The 22,392-nt window shown below is 43.8% G+C and overlaps 1 protein-coding gene across 2 annotated transcripts in view; it reads right to left on the bottom strand.

The window, feature by feature from the left end:
* MOSPD2 (motile sperm domain containing 2) overlaps nt 1-22,392 on the bottom strand; it is a 108,562-nt gene that overhangs the window by 64,100 nt on the left and 22,070 nt on the right. Inside the window, exons 1-3 of one of the 2 annotated variants that reach the window (XM_056559177.1) lie at nt 20,338-20,530; nt 20,082-20,139; nt 6,386-6,541 (exon numbers count right to left, since the gene is read on the bottom strand). In XM_056559177.1, coding sequence (XP_056415152.1) covers nt 6,386-6,541; nt 20,082-20,088 — 163 coding nt within the window. In that variant the 5' untranslated portion in view covers nt 20,089-20,139; nt 20,338-20,530. Of the gene's footprint in view, nt 1-6,385; nt 6,542-20,081; nt 20,140-20,337; nt 20,531-22,392 lie in introns of those variants that run through there. The other variant, XM_056559176.1, reaches the window with a different exon arrangement.

The raw sequence follows: 22,392 nt of genomic DNA, 5'->3' as shown, positions 1-22,392 counted from the left end.
CCTCTGGAGGTCCGCAGCTTGAAGACAACTGCAGCCTTCGTCATCATCCAGCCACCCCCTCCTTTTGTTTTGTACTCACCTCCCCTCGGCGGGAAGTTAGGGTGAGCTGGTCCGGGCCATCTATGCTGCGGGGACTGTCCGGTGGGGAGGACTAGTCGTTGCGGGCTGTCCATTTTCACCGGGGGGTGTCTCTTCTCCGCGCACGGCCCAGGACTAGTGACGTTGGCTTGACGACGCACAGAGACGTTGCGCATGAACGTCCCTGTGCGATGATGACGAAGGCTGCAGTGGTCTTCAACCTGCGGACCTCCAGAGGATTCAAAACCACAACACCAAGCATGCCCGGACGGCCGATGGCTGTCCGGGCATGCTGGGAGTTATAGTTTTGCAACATCTGGAGGTCCGCAGGTTGAAGACCACTGATCAAGGGATTGACAGGCGGAGAGTTCACTCGAATATAAGCCGAGGGGGGGCATTTTCAGCATGAAAAATCGTGCTGAAAAACTCGACTTATACTCGAGTATATACAGTATGCAAAGTTTGTTTAAATGACAGTGCTTGTAAATGAGGGTCCAGGAGTGGAGAGTTAGTATATCTACCAGTGGCTCAATTCTGTACTATCAGATATACAAGCTGCAGACAAGTAGATACATTTTTTAAATTAAAATAAAGTATATACTGTACAATGCTGTCAAAAATATAAATGCATAGAGGGATTAAATAGGTTTATTTTATTTAAAAAAAAAAAAAATAATAGCAAAACTGCAAGAAGAATTTGATGGACCAAGCTCCCAGAAGTAAAGACTTTAAGCTGCAGTACAAAGCATGCCTTGTAAGACTGTACATTCATATTCTTATAAACCCGATTCCTAAACCTGGCACTAATGCTAATCCACACATACCTTCAACATTCGTTTCACTTGGAGAAATTCCAATAAAACAATTAAAAACACATGACTGCCAAGCTAAAAAAAAAACATCCTGGAGTGTCTGGCATCTCATTGAGAAGCTTATTAAACTGTAATAATCCAGTCTCAGTAATACCGCTACCGTCTATATGCTGAAGAACAAACCTTTCCAAACATATACTGCTAAGGCTGCGTTCACACGGCCGTCTGGACCCATCCTGTTCTTCTCCCGTCAAAAATAAAAATGGATTTAAAAAAAAAAATAATCAAACTAAAAAACAGGCCAATAATCCATTTGTATCCGTTATTGTTCAGTTAATAAGCTAAAAAAAAAAAAAATGCTCAGAAGACAAAAGTATCAAAAAACAGATTGAAAAAAAAGGGATGCAAACGGATGACATTAAAGGCTCATCTGTTTTCCATAAACTTCAATGTTAAGTTTACTGTATCCATTCTTTCTCCTGTTTTTTTGACGGAAGGAAAAATACAGCATGTGCCGTTTTTCCTGCCGTCAGAAAAATGGAAATGTGTGCAGACTGGTACAAATGGATATAAACGGATTGTAAAAAAATCCCATTGACATGAATGGGATTTAAAAAAAAAAAAAGTTTTAATCCGTTTACAGCCTGCAAGAACGGAACTAAAATGGGGATTAAAAAACGGGGACAGACGCACCCTAAGATCGACTCTGGTCACATCTGTAATGCTGAACAATGAATGTAATATCTATTCTCCCAGCTAGGCCTGTCAGGACGAGTGTGGGCAACCAAGGCAAAAATGGCACCTAAATCTGTCACATGCAAAAGAAGCGCACCAGAGCCTAAAGCAGACATAGTCCAGTTATATAGAGTTCATCACTTCTCCTCCTCACCAGAATGATCAGTCACAACTAATAAATTCACACTTTCATGAATGTTACAAGTTTACGTTTTCTGCATAATGTTTTATTTCATCCTCTCTCTCTAGCCACCTATCTAAACCTCTATCACGCTCATACCATGGCCATCTAAAAACATCTTCTGAATTGGCTTTTATCTCAACCTTGAGTCATCTCCCACTTGGACTATTACAACATCCTACTCTTTGTCCCATCTAAGACTCCTGACACTTCCAATCCACCTTCAACTCTGCTGCCTGGTTAATCGATCTCTTCACTTGCTTCTTCCCTCCCAATCCCTCCACTGGCTATACATTGCCCAAATAATTTAGTATATTAGCAAAATAGAAGGTTGTCTACAACTAGTCCCGTCCATACATCTCTAAACTAATCTCTTAATACCTGCCCTAAAGTAATCTCTGATCCTTACAAGACCTTCCTCAGTACTCTCTTCTTGTCTGTTCCTCACATCAACATCTTCAAGATTTCTCCGTTGCATCCCTATACTCTGGAACTGACTACCCTACAAAACAAACTGCTATCCACCATCAAAACTTTCAAAAATAACCCAAAAACTAAAACCAGACCCAGAAACGCCTACAACCTGCAGTAACACTTCTACCGATGCTATTTAAAGAGTACCTGTCGTCAACAAAAACGTTTTATAGAATGTAGATAATACAATTATATTTATAATTGTTATATACATTGGTTAAACAATGTGTATGTTTTTGCTCCTGTAGCTATTGTCTGTGTGTCTCTATGAGGAGTCCAAATACAGGAAGTGAGGGTGGACAAGCAGGGCTCTGTACACTAAGAGAAAACAGGACAGTGTACACTGAGGCTCTATAACATGCTCCCGGCTCACACATCAGGATGATTGACAAGCCAGGAGTCTGCACAGAGCCCTGCCTGTCCTGTCCTCACTTCCTGTGTTTGGACTCATCAAAGAGACACACAGGCAATAGCTGCAGGGACAGCATTTTTTCACCCAAAAATATACACAATTTTTAACCAATGTATATTACAAATATACATATAATGGTATTATCTACATTATATACAAAGTTTTTGTTGATGACAGGTATTACTTTAACGCAGTTTCTTGTAGACTGTAAGCGCTTGAGGGCAGGGCTCTTTGTCCTTCTGTACGAGTGTTATCATTGTACTGTACTTGTTTTTTGTCTTATGTTCTGTATTTAAAAAGGACCTGTGATCAAACCTAAAAAATGAGATTGCATTATCATTAAATATCTTATGGTATCCTGATCACACTCCTTACAGTTTCTTGATATGTCCTCCAGTACCTGAGATATGAGGGTTTAAAGGGGTACTCCACTGGAAAACATTTTATTTTTTTTTTATTTTTTTTTTTATCAACTGGTGTCAGAAAGTTAAACAGATTTGTAAATTACTTGTAAAAAAAAAAAAAGTATTAATCTTTCCAGTACTTATTAGCTGCTGTTATGATCCACAGGAAGTTATTTTCTTTTTTAATTTCCTTTTTGCTTGACCGCAGTGCTCTCTGCTGACACCTCTGTCCATTTTAGGAAACATCTGGAGCAGGAGAGGTTTGCTATTGGGATTTGCTCCTACTCTGGACAGTTCCTGAAATGGACAGAGGTGTCAGCAGAGAGCACTGTGCTCAGGCAGAAAGGAAATTCAAAAAGAAAAGAACTTCCTGTGGATCATAACAGCAGCTGATAAGTACTGGAAGGATTAAGATTTTTTAATAGAAGTAACTTACAAATCTGGTTAACTTTCTGGCACCAGTTGATTTAAAAAAAAAAAAAAAAAAATGTGTTCCAGTGGAGTACCCCTTTATAGTTTGCATGACAACTCAGAGAATCAGTCAGATGGGCAATAAATCATTTTAAAATTGGGGGTGATATTAGTTGATGGGCAGGATTAAACAGTCAAGGGGTGTGTATTAGGCATACGCATGCCTCAATGTACAGCACACACGCCCTGACTGTATAATCCCAACAATCATCTGATATTCGCTCCCATTATTAATATTAAAGGGTACCTATCATCAAAATTATTTTTATATATTAAAGAGCAATCTATAATGAATAACTTTCTAATTGCTTTTAATAAAAAACATTTTTTTAATTCACCACTAGGGGTCTCCCTAGCAGTCCTGGCCGCAAGCATTTCTATTGATTTCGGACTCATGGTATGAGTCTGAAATCACACTTCAGCCAGGACACGTAGGAGCTCAGCACCGGGATAGAATCAGTTCGAGTCAGGGATAGCTGGGGGGGGGGGGGGGGGGTTAGTTGGATTAGGGAAAGTTTAGGTACTCTAAGTTCCTGCTCATCTGACTGATTCTCTGAATGGTCAGACAAACTATAAACCCTCATATCTCAAGAATGGAAGGACATATCAAGAAGCTGTAACATGGAGTCTGATCAGGGCACCATATGCTATTTAAATGGGCATGTAGAATAAAAAAAAATGTTATATGTTGTACATTTAATAAGAATCAGACCATTAGGGGCCTGAAGCAAAGACTGGGACAAAGTTCAGGATTCGAGGGCGGGATTAGCACTCCTCTGTGCTTCAGACTGCAGCATGAAAACATAGAGAAGGAAGTTACAGAGCAGCCTGAAGAGATTGGATGAAAAGACCCAGCACAATACAGCAGACTCAGGGAGAAAGTGAATGCATTGTGAGTGAGGGCGGGCTCAGTGCTTGCCTCGGACAATTCCCTTCCTGTGCAGTGGATGTCAGAATGAGTGAGCAGCAGAACAGAGAGATGTGTTAGCCAAATATAAGATAAATAAGAAAAACATGTGAAGAATTTGCATTACCTAGTGAGTAACATATAAAAGCATAGTTTTTTTTTTATGTGATATGACAGGTACACTTTAATGATCTTAACATTTAAATTCTTTTGGGATGGTCACAGAACCTCTTTAAGACCCTGGAACTAATTACATTAATGATGATCTTTTCAAATGTAAAAAAAATACGTAAATCCTCACCAGCAAATAATATTAGAAAATGTTTCCATACTATACTGTAAGGGAACTTTACTGTGCAAGGATATCTAGAGGTTATAAAGATGACTAACATAACAAAGAGAAGGTAAAAACCCAGCTTGTGAATCGCAGCTTATCTTTTGAATGAGAAATGTGTGTTTAATGATTAATGTCAACAGGGAATTGGGCTTTCTCCTGTGAATAGCGAAACACAAGAGGCACAAATCATAAGCCTTTAATGTTATAACTCAGCCATTGTCTCTTTAGTGTCTGCTAAAATATTGAATTTCTATTACAAGGACGGCACACATTGGTTTACTGGGGATGAGATCTGACTTCCCATTACCCAGAAATCAGGTGTGATAGAGGGTAACAATAGAAACGCTGAAGTCTGCGTGTTTCTGGAAGCGGGATGAAATTTAAAATTAAAGACAATATAGTATTTATTAAAAGGAAAACTGACAACTGGTTCACCCGAACTAAACCAATACACAGGGCTATAGTGCGGGTGCACTGGATTAAAATGAGATATCATTTATTCTCGATCGATGCCGCTGTTCTGGAGATACAAGAAGTATTAGGGTCCATTGCTAATATGCTAATGCAGCAATGAGAAAAGGATGCCTTCAGATCAATGATCGAGTAAGGTATTAGTCATTTTTAAAGGGGTACTCCGCCCCTAAACATCTTATCCCCTATCCAAAGTATAGGGGATAAAATGTCTGATTGCGGGGGTCCTGCTGCTGGGGACCGCTGCAATCTCCCTGCTGCACCCGGCGTTCGTTTAGAGCGTTGGGAGCAGTGCCGGAGTGCCAGAGGCTCGTAACGTCATGGCCGTGCCACGCTCGTGATGTCATGGCCACGCCCCCTTAATGCAAGTCTAGGGGATGGGGGCTTGACGGCTGTCACACCCCCTCCCATAGACTTGCGTTGAGGGGGCACGTCCGTGGCGTCAAAAGCCTCCGCCCCGCATTGCCAGTCATTCGGCACAGAGCGAAGTTTGCTCCGTTTGCTGCAGCCGAGATCTTTGGATAGGGGATAAGATGTTTACGGGCAGAGTATCCCTTTAAAGGAGCAAAATTCTCTTTGTAAAAATTATTTATTAGGGAACATACACACACATAGACACATTTCGAGAGTCATGCTACCCTCTTCCTCAGGTCCAAGATGGACCCGAGGAAGAAAGTAGCATTACTTTTTAAATGTCATCCGTATGTGTAAATTTTTTTAACAAAAACAATACTGCTCCTTAGCGACTAATCCATCACTGGGACATCATGGGGAGCGCTTATCTGAAGACATCATTCTCCCGTTTCTGCATTGTCTCTACAACGTACCGACCTGAGGCCATGGTTTGATGCTGGCTGATTTTGCATATCTCGGTCAAAGAAACTTTGAAAGGCTTCTTACGATGTCGTGCCCACTATGCACTGTGTATAACCAGCACTGGACCCCCACTGATTAGATTTTGATGGTCTATCCTGAGGATATCCCAGCAAACTGCTTTAAACAGCACAGTATGGTGAACAGTCCACTGTAAGTGATCACTGTTTATGGTCAGGTTATCAGTTTCTTATACAGTGGGATGCAGAATGCCATCTATGGTACCTTACCATTTATGCCGATTTCTTTCCTCCATCTGAAGCTATCATCGATCATCTTTAATGCCTCCTCTATGACATTGTGCCTCCACAGAAGATAGCTTTCCACCCAGGCATCATCCTTCTGTAGTCTGTCCACATCCCTGGAATCATATTTACTGGAACTATCTGAAAGGGAAACACATAATAAATACATGTATGGCATTCCTTTATATGTGATCACAATGATCTCCAAATTGCAAGGGCAAGAAAGAGACACGTCTCCTCCAGAGAATGGGATGATAAACCAAGAGAGCAACAGAAAAAAGGTATTTTTGAGAGAACTATAAGTGATCAGGATCAGGTACTGAGTAACATAAAAAATTTTTTTGTGGGATATGAATAACAGATACTATTTATAAATGAAAACAAGGGGACTTTTTTGACAATGTCCACGGGAGTTACCCAGAGGGACCACAATATTTGGTAATACTACTGGTATAATATCCAATAAAACTGAGCACACACTTTATGGCAGTATTATAAAGTATAGTTTTTGGGCACTTTATGGTGGTATTATATAGACATTACTACTCCTACTACAAAAAAAATTTAGGCCACAAAGCTTTCCTAGGGGGTCTTGACAGAAGGTCCACAGAACTTGACTAAGCCCAAGTTACAGTGATAATGGAAGAAACTACTAAAACCTTAGCATTGTGCACTGACAGGCACGTGTAAAGGATATGTAGGCACATTCTTGTCATACTTGCTGGACCCAGCCTGGTATGTCACTATTGAACTTTACTGAACTTTCGCTGTCCAGGAATCATGGGAATTTGTAGTTCTACAACAGCTGGAGAGTCGCAGGTTGGGGAAAACTGCTGTATGTCATATACATCATTTATACTTGGCACCTATATTTTATTATATAATACTTTGACACGTTTATGTGCCCATCCTATGAGTATTTTCATTCATTTTGCCATTCACACATTGGCCTGGGAAGGGGTAAGACTTTGTAAGAAGCATGTAAACATCACCGCAGACTCAGGAAAAGCAGCTTCTGGGCTAACATGAGATACTGAGTAGGCTGATTACGGTCCGGGACACCATGACTATTTGGTGATGCCAAACGCCCCAATGAATACTTGAGCGTCATGAGCATATGGCACAAGACACTTTTAAAGCTAATTTTTACGGTATAACGGATGCTTAGGAGGACATCCGGACATGGTAAGAAACCTTATTTTACCCTATATAATGTGTTTCCACCAGTGGTGACAAGTTCCATTTAAGAGGAGTCTGCCACTGAGGGATGAGTTCAAATCTGCATAGTCAATTCCATTTTTTTGTTCTAAAATGGGAGCACTGAATCCATCCTGCAATATATATATATTAATGATACTCACAGGATTTCACGATTTATAAGGGGTCTGGTGTGTTTAGTCATAGTGCCTGTTCTTTTCACAGGAAAAAAAATGATGCAAGTTGCTACTCTTCCCATCTGATATAGAGGCTCAGGATAGTGGCTTAAAATTTCTGAAAATTTGAAAGCTGTGGAAAAAAAATAGGTTTTTCTATTTTTTTTTGTAGGACAAAGCTGTAAATTTTATGAGAAATGTAAAAAAAAAAATGCAGAGGGGAGTAGTTTTTTTAATTGAATATTATTTCAATGATGGATGTTGGTCTCACTATTTTACTGATAGGAGGAACTTTATCTGTGACGGGGAAGAACATCATCAGTGACGGGGAAGAACATCATCAGTGACGGGGAAGAACATCATCAGTGACGGGGAAGAACATCATCAGTGACGGGGAAGAACATCATCAGTGACGGGGAAGAACATCATCAGTGACGGGGAAGAACATCATCAGTGACGGGGAAGAACATCATCAGTGACGGGGAAGAACATCATCAGTGACGGGGAAGAACATCATCAGTGACGGGGAAGAACATCATCAGTGACGGGGAAGAACGTTATCAGTGACGGGGAAGAACGTTATCAGTGACGGGGAAGAACATTATCAGTGACGGGGAAGTCCAGCTTAGACTACTCACTAATCGGTGGTCAACGCGCTCCCTTCATGCATCTGTATGGGAGAGACAGAGATACACGAGTACAGAGCTTTGGCTCTCCAATAGAAATAAATGAAGAGCGCATGCCGACCACCACTCCATGCAGGAGGAGAGCTGGGGCACCAGGCAGGAGTGGTCTCAGCAGTTGTACCCCCGCGATCTGATACTTATCCCCAATCCTTTGGATAAGACATACATTTTTCTAATGGGTAGGAAATTATACAGCAGCAAATATGCAGCAAATTCGGCATGTGTAACCCTACTCTGAATTAATACATTCCATTCATATTTTTTTTTATTTGCCTTATTCCCCCCAATTTTCCATTTTCTTGAAGGCCTTCCCATCTCTAGCTCAGACTGAAGCCTTTAACGCACATGCAGAGTGGTCTTTAAGTAGCCCCAACATCTGTACTTTAGCTTAGACTGAGCTTGTGTTTTAGAGGGCTGTGCACGTCACTCCAAAATCACCTCACCATTAAAGGATCAACTAAATACTGGATAAATACTGCAGCAGCAAAAGGTCCTGATACACAGAACACTTAACACTTACTTCAACACCAATGAAGAGCAAGTGACTGCCATGGAGTGTTCTTCACCGCCCTGACCTCAATTACGAGAAAGAAAACCAACAATAACTCCTTAAGACACTCTTCATAGTGTCCTCAAGTCAAGCTGGAAAAACAAGGTTATTTTCTATTATCTGCTCTCATTTTCTGGAAACATTCACTCCTCTCCTATAATCTGAAAGTAGTCTATGTAAACAGTAAGTAGGCTATGTACACATAAGACAGCTGTCAGCCAACTCCCTCCCCCATTACAAAAAGGGTCATGGGAAGGGAGGGGGCGGTTGGGTTTAGAGAAGTCAGGAGGTCACCATACACATTAAGGGGGACATTTATCAAAACCTGTCCAGAGGAAAAGTTGCCCAGTTGCCCACAGCAACCTATCAGATCACTTCTTTCATTTTTCAGAGGCCTTGTTAAAAATGAAAGAAGCGAGCTGATTGATTGCTATGGGCAACTTTTCCTCAGGACAGGTTTTGATATATCTCCCCCTAAGGGTCTATTCACACTGCAGAATTTCGCTTGTGGAATTCCGCCTTAAATTAAAGCCCATAGACTTCTATGGGATTCCGCACTCCCTGTCACACTTCTGAATTTCCGCCAGTGGAAATTCAGAAGTGTGAATGGGAGTGCAGAATCCCATAGAAGTCTATGGGCTTTAATTTGGAGGTGGAATCCCGCTTGAAGAATTCCGAAAGCGGAAATTCTGCCGTGTGAATAGACCCTTAAGTAGTCAACTTGTCCAACTAAAATCAGTGAGTTCAGCCAACACATGTAAATGAGTCCAAAACTTTCTGCCCACAACCTTCTCAAGACTTCAACCGGAATATGGAAAAAGCCAAGGTGTGAATAACTCTGGCCATTTTTGTAAGCCTATTTTAGTTATTTTCATTGGCTCATAAATAATAAAGCTGAGCATAAAGGTTAGATATCGGAGAATCGGCATTTGGCCAACAGCTGTACCTCTCAGAATAAACTGCGGTCAGACACCCCTGGTAGAAGATGATCTCCTTTAAAATCTAATCTGCTTTCAGGGGACAGTTGGGACATACACAAAATATGGTTGGTCGGCCTTCGGAAATCAGTGGTTTTGATAGAAAGTTATCTAATGTGTAGGGGCACCTTAAATAGTCACTTTTGACATGATAAGAATTTTGATCGGTCAGTTTCCAACTGATCGCTAGAAAGAGGTGGGAAAAGAATGGCCTAAGTGAATTCTCTCCTGGCTATGTGCTATGTGACTGAGACAATGTACATTTTAAGTCTGTCTTGGTTCCCAACTTAGACATTGAAAAGAGAAGAACTTAGCTGCACTTTTCTCTGCTCGTTCTCGTAATTGGTCGATCAAACTTTTTCATATGTCTCTAGGACACGTGAAAGATTTTTGTAAGCGTCAGCTACACTGTAAAGGGATCCGATCATGGCTTTCATGTTGCATGAACCATGAGTGACTGAGCTGGTCCATGGTGGCTTCTCCCAGCCTTATTGGCTTTGAATGATAGATCTATAAGACAAGGACGGTGGGGCAGGGAAAAGCCACCATGGACCACCATGACTACTTGTAGTTCGGGCAAGTGTTGACAGGTTCCCTTTAATAGACAGGAAAGTATTTTCCTAAGGTTATTTTCTCATTTCAAGGCTTAAAGGGGTACCTCGCTCCTAGACATCTTATCCTTTGGAAAAGGTATTAGATGTCTGATTTCGGGGGTCCCCCCGCTGGGAATTCCCGCGATCTTGGCTGCGGCACCCCAGACATCCGGTGCACAGAGCGAACTTTGCTCTGTGCCGGATGAATGGCGATGCGCAGGCTAGTGACATCATGGTCACACCCTCTTGGGACATCATAGCCACCACCCCCTCAATGCAAGTCTATAGGAGGGGGTGTGACAGCCATCACGCCCCCTCCCATAGATTTGTATTGTGGGGGTGTGGCCGTGACATCACGAGCCACCGGCGCCGCACCCGACGCTCTAAAAGAACGCCGGGTGCCGCAGGGATATCGCGGGGGTCCCCAGTGGCGGGACCCCCATGATCAGACATCTTATCCCCTATTCTTTGAATAGGGGATAAGATGTATAGGGGAGGAGAACCCCTTTAATGCTTAGTAGGTAGATAGTACAAAGTGATATTTACTACTCACTGCCCAGCTTTATTCTGATTAATGTTTTGGATAATAATAAACTGCTCAAAAAAATTAAGGGAACACTTAAGTCAATCACACTTCTGTGAAATCACACTGTTCACTCAGGAAGCAACACTGTCACAAATTTCACATGCTGTTGTGCAAATGCAACAGACAACAGGTGGAAATTATAGGCAATTAGCAAGACACCTCCAATAAAGGAGTGGTTCTGCAGGTGGTGACCAAAGACCACTTCTCAGTTCCTATGTTTCCTGGCTGATGTTTTGGTCACTTTTGAATGCTGGCGGTGCTTTCACTCTAATGGTAGCATGAGACAGAGTCTACAACCCACACATGTGGCTCAGGTAGGGCAGCTCATCCAGGATGGCACATCAATGCGAGCTGAGGCAAGAAGGTGTCAGCGTAGTGTCCAGAGCATGGAGGCGCTACCAGGAGACATGCCAGTACATCAGGAGACATGGAGGAGGCCGTAGAAGGGCAACAACCCAGCAGCAGGACCGCTACCTACGCATTTGGGCAAGGAAGTGCAGGGAGAGCACTGCCAGAGCCATGCAAAATGACCTCCAGCAGGCCACAAATGTCCATGTATCCACTCAAACGGTCAGAAACAGACTCCATGAGGGTGGTATGAGGGCCCAACATCCACAGATGGGGGTTGTGCTTACAGCCCAACACCATGCAGAACGTTTGGCATTTGCCAGAGAACACCAAGATTGGCAAATTCGCCACTGGCACCCTGTGCTCTTCACAGATGAAAGCAGGTTCACACTGAGCACATGTGACAGAGTCTGGAGACGCCATGAAGAATGTTCTACTGCCTGCAACATCCTCCAGCATACGAAGTACGTGGATAAAACTCAATAAAGAAGGACTTCCCAACCAGCGCTTCTCCTCCCAGGAAAGATGCAAAAGCAGCCGTCCAGTGGTAAAATTTGTGGTTTATTGCAACAATTATTTCGAGCCTGTACTGGACTCTTTGTCAGGCATTTCAGGAGTCAACAAACACAGTTTAAAAGCCTGGGGACGGGGCCTGGCCGCGATCCACAGCAGTCGCATGCTTGCTTAGCTCCGCTGTGAGACGCTAGGGAACACACTTTAGAGCCACATCAGAAGCGGAAAAATGGGCAAACACGACAAAGAATACTTCAGGGAACCTGCCAATACCCCTAAAATGGCGAAATCGCAGGGGGACTTCGCTTAATTCTTGAAGAAAAGAGGAGCGGGGTCTCCGTCGGGGCGCCCAAGATGGCGTCGGCACCATCTTCCTTACACGTGGCCGGTGGAGACTCAGACGGAGACAGCACTACTAGTGACTATGCCGAACAACTCACACCGACCCTTATGAAAACCCTCATGAAGAAAACGCTGTCTCAGGCCATCAAACCTGTACTTACAGAACTCGCCGAGATCAAATCTGAAATGCAGCACGTAGGGCACAGGGTGGAGGCCCTTGAGTCAGCATATACAGACCTTCACTCCTGCACCTCGGCCCTGGCGCCCTGCTCTGATGGGCAGATCACCTAACTGAACAAGGCTTTCTCCATGCTGGAGGACCAGGAGAATAGGAGCAGGCGGCGAAACGTTAGGATTAAGGGCCTCCCGGAGAGCTGGGCCGCTGAAGCCTTACTTCGTGTGGCAGCTGAAAACTTTACTTCCCTCCTCGGTGAGGAGAGGGCCTCCAAGATCACAGTGGAACGCATCCTCAGAGAGGTGAAGCCCAGGCCCCGTCCTGGTGAACCCCCTCGGGACATCATTTGTGGCATTCTGTCCTTTGTGGACACTTTAGTGATCCTGACCGCTGCAAGAGAGCAAAGACCCGTACGCTACGACGGGTCTGAGCTCCAATTCTACCAGGACTTGGCCCCATCTACACTAGCAAAGCGCCGCATCATGAAGCCCTTCCTGGAAGCGCTTTGCGCTAAAAACTTACAGTACGCCTGGCTGTACCCCTTCGGGATCTCAGTGATGAAAAACGGTCGCCGTATTGTTATACATACTCCTGAGGAGCTTGATGGTGCTTGGCCTGCACTGGATATGGATCCGATCCCGATCCCATCATAGCTCCCGATCGCGGATGTTTCTCCACTCCCGGACCTGCTGCCACAGGAACCCTGGAAGCTGGTTACAAAGGCCAAATTTGCGAAGCTGAATGCAAAGAAAACCCCGGTGAAGAATGCACCTCCTCCGGTACAGTGAGTGTTACATGAACCGACGACTACTGTGAGTACGCACTTTGTGCTAGACTTTTCGCAATTACCGGTTATCGCTTCTGAACTGTTTTGTTGATGCGCCAAGCTGCACGTTATGGAAGTGCCTTATCGCTTCTCAAGAACTTATCGTTGAGTCATACGCTGAGTGAAATTGACTGTTACCTGTTTGCCCTCTCAGCCCAGAAAACGAATCTTGCTTATCTATCAGCTGGACCATACGGGTGCCCCTAGCTGCATGACTGACTCTGACTTTCTCCCCTGCCAGCCCACGGACTGTCACCTTCCCCGCATCTCTCCTCGTCCTCCCCCCCCCTCCCTGCTGTTATCATTACATGGACTACTGCGGGACACCCCCCCCCCCCCCCCGAGGTCATGAGGTGAACTGAACTGTGCTCATTTACTTGCTCACCTCAATGTCCCTTCATTGCGGACTTCTTTCTTCTTCTTGGAGGTATTGTCTTGTCCCTATAACCCCTTGAATAATGTCAGACATTCTCCTAACATCTTTCAATGTCAAAGGTTTGAATAGCCCCAGCAAACGATCGCAAGTATTCTCTATATTGCGTAAACTTAAATCCTCTATTGTTTTCTTGCAGGAGACTCACTGGAAGGTCTCTAAACTCCCAGTTCTCCCTACCTCCTATTTATCCCACTGGTATCATTCAGGAAGCACATCTGCAGCCTCTCGAGGTGTTTCTATTGCCATCCACAAGACAGTGCCATTCAAACTGGTTGGTGAGTACTCTGACTCGGATGGGAGATACCTCTTCTTAAAAGTATCTGTAGCATCGCGCACATACACCCTGGCTAATCTATATGCCCCAAACACAGGCCAGATTAATTGGCTTCTCAAAACCTTAGAAGATTTACGCCTCTACGCAGAAGGCCCCGTCATTATTGGAGGAGACTTCAATTTTGCACTTAACCCTCTAGTTGACACTACACTCCACAAATCCAACATTTCACAGTCCGCTTTGCGTAAACTACACTCTACCTTTCAGGACATGCAACTCACGGACGCCTGGAGGACTCTCAACCCTACAGGTTTAGACTACTCCTTCTACTCGAAGGCCCACAATTCCTATCAGAGACTGGATTATTTCCTAACCCACAGCTCATTACTACCCATACTCAAGTGTGCCAGAATTGGTGTCATTTCAGTATCGGATCATGCCCCAGTAACACTATCTCATCTCCCTGCAAGGGAGTGGAGGTGGGGACTCAACGAGAGTTTGTTGGACAGGACTCGGGTGGTTGAGGAGGTTTCCTCTCACCTTTCCACCTTTTTCCAGCAGAACTTGGGGTCGGTTGCCTCCTTCCCCTTGGTATGGGAAACACATAAGGCCTTTGTCCATGGCCTTTTTATTTCCTGGGGTTCACGACTGAAAAAAGCATCCCAAAAAGAAGTTGACTCTTTACTACACCAAATAGCCGCCATTGAACGAGTCCACAAACAATCCCGCCTCCTACCACTGCAGGATGAACTCACTTCTCTAAACTCACTTCACTAAACTGAAAAACATACTATATGCCAAATCAACCAAAGCCTATATGCACTCTCGCCAACGTATTTATGCACATGGCAACAATGGAGGGAAGATTATGTCTTCTCTCATTAAAAAAGCTACCGAGATAACCCACATTCATTCAGTCAAGACCCAAACAGGCTCACTTGTTACATCCACTCCTGATATCGCCTCGGCTTTCCAACACTTTTACTCTAACCTCTACGACTTACAAACATCTGAGGGAGTCTCCGCTCCTGCTTCAAGAGCCTCATTGATTTCCGATTTTTTACAATCACTACATTTACCTGCTCTGGGGTGAGAGGCTGGTTTGGCTCTTCTTGAACCAGTGACCGAGGACGAACTCCTCAGAGTGATACACAGTTTCCCCCCGGGTAAAGCACCTGGCCCGGATGGGCTCCCCCTCTCCTATTATCTGAAACTCAAGGGTACACTCTTGCCCTACCTCCTCCGCACATGTAATACGTTATTGACCGAAGAACCGCTCCCCAGACAAACCCAGGAAGCCCACGTCACCTTAATTCATAAAGAGGGTAAGGATCCTTTACAATGTGGAAGCTATAGGCCGATTTCCCTATTAAATTTGGACCTCAAAATTTGGGCTAAACTTCTGGCTTTACGACTGCGTGATATCCATCTCTAGTCCAGTCGGAGCAAGCTGGGTTTGTTCTTGGTCGTGAGGGTAGGTACAACACGGCGAAGCTGTTCCAAGCCATGCATGCTGCTAAACACAAGAAAATCCCCATGGCTCTACTAGGGATTGATGCAGAAAAGGCCTTCGATAGGGTCGGGTGGGACTTTATGAGATCCACGTTATTGACGTTTGGTCTACCCCACCCTTCATTCAAGCTGTCTTTTCCCTCTATGACCAACCACATGCCAGACTAAAAATCAATGACACACTGTCCCCAAGCTTTGATATAAAAATGGCACTAGACAAGGCTGTCCCCTCTCCCCCACCCTGTTTATTTTAGTTCTGGAAACCCTTTTACAAAAAATTTGACTCTCCACAGATATTTCAGGCATACGTGTGGGTTCTATTGGCTTAAAAGTATTGGCTTTCGCAGACGACTTATTTTTAGTCACTAACCCAGCATCCTCCCTTCCCTCCCTGGAAGACATTTTGCACCATTATGGCTCGCTATCGAACTTTAAGGTTAATTTAACGAAATCTGAGGTACTGGGGGTCTCCCTGGATCCGCAACTTCAATCTACCCTGAGGCAGTGCTCATCATTTGCATGGGCACAGACAAGTATCTGCTATTTAGGTATCCGAGTCTCCGGAGACCTCCGGGACTTGTTCCACCTGAACTACACCCCTCTTCTATCAGAGGTGACCAGACTCTTAAAAGAATACGACCTACCGCTCATATCGTGGCTAGGTAGGAAAAACCTGATCCAAACCTATTTAATGCCAAAAATACTGTACTGTATGTCTATGGTCCCGATTGCTCTCCCGAAGTCCTTTTTTACATCCTTGCGTACTCTTTTTACAAAATTTATATGGCGCAACAAAAGGCCCCGCTTAGCGCACTCATTGTTGATAAAGCCCAGGGACAAAAGTGGACAAAAGCCCAGAAACTGATCTCACTCCTTAGACAATTGAGATGCTTCCCCCCCCCTTCTTTTCTGCTCATTCTTCTCTTTCTTTTGCTCCTTTCTTTCTTCTGCTCCTCTATTTCTCCTCTCCCCCCCCCCCCCCCCCAATCACGGTCCTCACACCTTCCCCCCCCCCCCAGTTTTGCATACTTGCTCCACGCACACCAGTCGGGCTCTTGGCTCAACACCGGGGACATTTACCCCCCGCTTCCACATCCCATATACCTCGATCCCCCCCACCTACCCCCTCCCTTTCCCTTCCAGTGCCACATCATAGCGGGTCCCTTCTTCCGTTGCCGCGTTGTGGAGGGATCCTGGACCTTGTTATACCTTATTTATGTTACTTTGTATTACATATGTTGGATAGACAGCTGGACCTAAAATCCTAACCGGACAACCCTTTTTATTGGACATGTCCCATGCTGCATTTTTCATGTCAGTCGTTACTGCTATTTGTATGCTTCTTTGTTATTCTGGAAAAACAAATAAAACATTGAATTAAAAAAAAAAAAAAAAAGCCTGGGGACAAAACTCCTGCCAGGCTCTGAAACTGTGTTTGTTAACTCCTGAAATTATGCCAAACGAAGAGTCCGGTACGGGCTCGAAACAATTGTTGCAATAAACCACTAATTTTACCACAGTGGACGGCTGCTTTTGCATCTTTCCTGGGAGGTGAAATGCTGGTTGGGAAGTCCTTCTTTATTGGATTTTATCCACGTTCTCTATTTGCACTTTATCCAGCTGACCTTGTGGCACCTGGAAAGGACTCCGTGGCTGCTGACCTCCATTACCACTGCGAGTCTACACGTCTTCTGAGGTGTTGTGCCCTGAGCACAACACCATCTGGAAAGCCTCCCATTTTTTCTGCGCACTAATACTTAAACCGCCTGCACTTTTGTTTTTTCGTTTTACATCCTCCAGCATGACCGATTTGGCGGTGGGTCAGTAATGGAGCGGGGTGGCATTTCTTTGGGGGGGGGGGTCGCACAGTCCTCCATGTGCTTGCCAGAGGTAGCCTGACTGCCATTAGGTACTAAGATGAGATCCTCAGACCCCTTATGAGACCATATGCTGGTGCAGTTGGCCCTGGGTTCCTCCTAATGCAAGACAATGCTAGACCTCATGTTGCTGGAGTGTGTCAGCAGTTAATGCAAGGGGAAGGCATTGATGCTATGGACTGGTCCGCCTGTTCCCCAGACCTGAATCCGATTGAGCACATCTGGGACATCATGTCTCGCTCCATGTTGCACCACAGACTGTCCAGGAGTTGGCAGATGCTTTAGTCCAGGTCTGGGAGGACATGCCTCAGGAGACCATCCGCCACCTCATCAGGAGCATGCCCAGGCATTGTAGGGAGGTCATACAGGCATGTGGAGGCCATACACACTACTGAGCCTCATTTTGACTTGTTTTAAGGACATTAAATCAAAGTTGGATCAGCTTGTAGTGGTTTTCCACTTTGATTTTGAGTGTGACTCCATATCCAGACCTACATGGGTTAATAAATTTGATTTTGATTGATAATTTTTGTGTGATTTTGTTGTCAGCAACTATGTACAGACGAAAGTATTTCATACGATTAGTTCATTCATTCTGATCTAGGATGTGTTATCTTAGTGTTCCCTTTATTTTTTTGACCAGTGTATAATAAGTATCCTCTTACTGCGGAGAAGGGTCTATATCAATTTTTACAGCTTTCATTATTTACAGAAAAACAACCAAAAAGATAAAAAAGCCATATCTGGTACAGTAATGTAGATGGAATGGAGTGAAAACACCGCAAGAGATAAGAAGGAGCCTCTCGATTCAAACAACCGTCTCTATCAAGGCTGCACTAAAATAGAACTGTTGCTTAGATACAACTGCATATAAAAAAAAATTTCCATTCAGGTTAGTTTAGTTACTTTAGTCACTAAAATTCATCACAAATAACGCAGATCACAAACAAAGTAGAGACACAAGACGTGAAAAGGAAGGAAATAAGTGAGAGAAAAAAAAGGGAAATAAGAAAAAACATGAAAAACATGTAAAAAGAGAAGCTGTTACCGTAGTTAATTTATTTGACAGCTTTCTCTTCAAATCCCTCAATAGGGTATGTTCACAGGGGCAGGTTTGCAGCCATTTTCGCCGGAAGTTTAAGTCACGGCGCAAGCGACGGCTCAAAATCGCAGGGGGAAACTCCCTGTAAACCTGCCGTGTGAACATACCCATAAACAGGGACGCTCGCCCATGCAGTACTGTTTTGGGAATAGATAGAGGAGGGGTAAGCCACTTACAGACTCCTCGGGTGGACACATCTCCCTGAAAACAAGAGGATGGGGAAGGTGAAATTTACCATACCCAACCCTTCTCTCCCTACATCATATGTCTGAGAGGAGTTAGGAGGCCCCATTACTTATCAGATCAATGTTTTCCAAATAGTGTGCCTCCAGCTATTGCAAAACTACAACTCCCAGCATGCCCGGACAGCCTTTGGCTGTCCGGGCATGCGGGGAGTTGTAGTTTTGCAACAGCTGGGGACACACTGTATGGAGACCACGGCATCAGATGGTCAACCTGACTGGCAAACACCTGTCTAATGTGTATGGGGGCTTAAAGGAAGGAGAAAGTAAGCGGAGGAAAGATACTAAGAGACAAGGGAGCAGAATTTCTATACATGGAGGCTGTACTGCACAACAACAAATCTTTACGACACTATATGCCACCATGTGGTGCTACACAACAGAGGCATTCTCCTCTAGAGGCAATAGATCTGACAGAACAAAAAAATAAATAAAAAAAAATGTCTCCAAATCTGAGACATAAAGGGGGAGATTTATCAAAACCTGTCCAGAGGAAAAGTTGCTCAGTTGCCCATAGCAACCAATCCGATTGCTTCATTCATTTTTGAAAAATAAAATAAGCGATCTGATTCGTTGCTATGGGCAACTCAGCAACTTTTCCTCTGGGCAGGTTTTGATAAATATACCCCAAAAGTTTTATGGGGGTGGGGGAATTACTCAATAGTTTTTGTGTAGGTGTTAGTGAAAAATTGTGTCAATTTTTTGAGTAAGGTCTTGTTTTTTTTTTTCTGCAAAAATTTCGGATTTTTACCCTGGTTTAAAAGTATTGATAATTTCCCCCCATGGCATTTCAGTGAGCCCACGGACTTCCATGAGTGCCACAATACAGATATGTCTGGAGCAGTAAATGACAGGACAGAGTAATAAAGAGACCGAAACTATCTGGAAGAGAAGCGATGAGAGACACGATCGCAAGTTACTGCAGTGTGTGGTGAACAGTAACCTGTCCAGAGGAAAAGTTGCTCATAGCAACCAATCAGATCGCTTCTTTCATTTTCCAGAGGCCTTTTCAAAAATGAAAGCAGCGATCTGATTGGTTGCTATGGACAACGCAGCAACTTTTCCTCTGGACAGGTTTTGATAAATCTCCCCCTAATATAGTTTAAGGCATTGTTTCCCAACCAGTGTGCCTCCAGCTGTTGCAAAACTACAACTCCGAGCCTTTGGCTTTCTGGGCATGCTGGCAGTTGTAGTTTTGTAACAGCTGGAGGCACACTGGTTGGGAAACACTGGTATAAACATTCACGCCAACACATTTTATTTACACACCTTGCATATATTCTTGTGTAAACCTCTTCCGTGTTTCCTGAATTAGCTTCTCTTTTTCCTATAAAAAACAAATGCATAAAACGGTCAAAAAAATGAAAACTACACAGGGGAAATAAGTACAGCAAGTTATGCAAATTAAAGGGGTATTCCGGTTTCAGAAAATTATATTTAAAGGAAAACTGTCATATATTTTCTCCCGCACTATCCACCGGTATTGGTGGATAGTGCGGGAGACGCTGATTAAAACGAGCCCTACCTTGGTCTGATCCGTGCCACCGTTCGCCCGCACTTGTAGTTTTAATCTCTGTGTATATCCGGCTGTAACTGGCAAAGGCGGGGCTTCTGCGGGCTAACTGACACTGAAGTCAGCGCCGCTCATGAATATTCATCCCTCCTGTTCTCCCTCTCTTCGCCGCTCCTAGGGAGGAATATTCATGAGCGGCGCTGACGTCAGTGTCCGTTAGCCCGCAGAAGCCCCGCCTTTGCCAGTTACAGCCGGATATACACAGAGATTAAAACTACGATTGCGGACGAACGGTGGCGCGGATCAGACCAAGGTAGGGCTCGTTTTAATCAGCGTCTCCCGCACTATCCAACAGTACATGTGGATAGTGCGGGAGAAAATATGTGACAGTTTTCCTTTAAATAAGACTATTATCCCAAGATATACAGTATCTCTCTCATAAGTAATCCCCCCCACCTCACCTCACATTTTTGTAAATATTTAATTTTATATTTTTATGTGACAACACGAAGAAATGAAACTCTGCTACAATGTAAAGTAGTAAGTGCACAGCCTGTATTATGTCCCCTCAAAATAACTCAACACACAGCCATTAAAGGGGTACTCCACTGGAGAAAAAAAAAATTCTAAATCAACAGGTGCCAGAAAGTTAAACAGATTTGTAAATTTCTTCTATTTAAAAATCTTAATCCTTCCATTACTTATCAGCTGCTGTATGCTCCACAGGAAGTTATTTTCTTATTGAATTTCCTTCCTGTCTGACCACAATGCTCTCTGCTGACACCTCTGTCCATGTCAAGAACTGTCCAGAATACAAGCAAATCCCCATAGGAAACCTCTCCTGCTCTGGACAGTTCCTAATATGGACAGAGGTGTCAGCAGAGAGCACTGTGGTCAGACAGAAAGGAAATTCAAAAAGAAAAAGAACTTCCTGTGGATCATGCAGCAGCTGATAAGTACTGGAAGGATTAAGATTTTTTAATAGAAGTAATTTACAAATCTGTATAACTTTCTGGCACCAGTTGATTTAAAAAAAAAAGTCCAGTGGAGTACCCCTTTAATTTCTAAACCTTGGCAACAAAAGTGAGTACACACCTAGGTGGAAATGTCAAAGTTGGTCCTCAAGTGCCAATATTTTGTATGGTCACCATTATTTTCCAGCATTGGCTTAAAGTAGAAATCCACAGGACAGGGGAAAAGTAGCTGATTGCGGGGGTCAGACTTTTATATCTAGTAAGTCTACTAAGTTGTATATACGGTAGTTCTAAATAATTCAAAGCTTTGTATTATTGAATGTCTCAAGCAGATATCCTTTTAAGGTGTTTTCTATAGTTTGTTGAAAACAGGGCTCATAAAAAACATGGGGGGGGGGGGGAGGGGATTTATCAAAACGTGTAGAAAAAAAGAGTGGTGCAGTTGTTCATACCAGATTGCTTCTTTAACTTTTTAGAGAAGTGATCTGATTGGTTGCTATAGGCAACTGCACCACTCTTCTTCTACACAGGTTTTGATCAATCTCCCTCCATAATGCATTTCTGAACCTTAAAAGAAGAGTACCCCTTTAAGTTTTGGGGATAAGATGTCTGATCGTGGGTGTCCCGCCGCTGGGACCCCCGCGATCTCGGCGCAGCACTCAGCGTTTGGTCAGCACCCGACATTCACTCAAAATGCTGGGTGCTGCGCGGAAATCCTTGAATAGGGGATAAGATGTCTAATGACGGAGTACCCCTTTAAACAGGAAAAGTGGGACAGACATATATCAGAATGCATTGTGTAGATTATTCGTTCGCCCGATGTTTGTTAGACAGCTATCGGGGGGGGGGGGAGCAGCATTGTGAATCATCCAGTGATTGGCATCTTGGACATTTCCTTGTGTCCTTTAAAATACCAAAATGTTTGCACCGTATTGGTTGTCTGGCCTAAACTTTCACCTCCAGTGGCTGCTGACGTATGCAAAAACACATAAAAAAGTCAAAAATAATAAACAATATCTATAAGTCAGCATGTCAGAATACCTGCCAACTGTGCCAAGGTTTAGGTCATTTTCCTAAAAATTTTGGTTCCTAA

This window comes from Hyla sarda, chromosome 2 (assembly GCF_029499605.1).
Source record: "Hyla sarda isolate aHylSar1 chromosome 2, aHylSar1.hap1, whole genome shotgun sequence".
In the NCBI taxonomy this organism is placed as follows: Eukaryota; Metazoa; Chordata; class Amphibia; order Anura; family Hylidae; genus Hyla; species Hyla sarda.
This window is presented reverse-complemented; position numbering and strand designations above follow the sequence as displayed.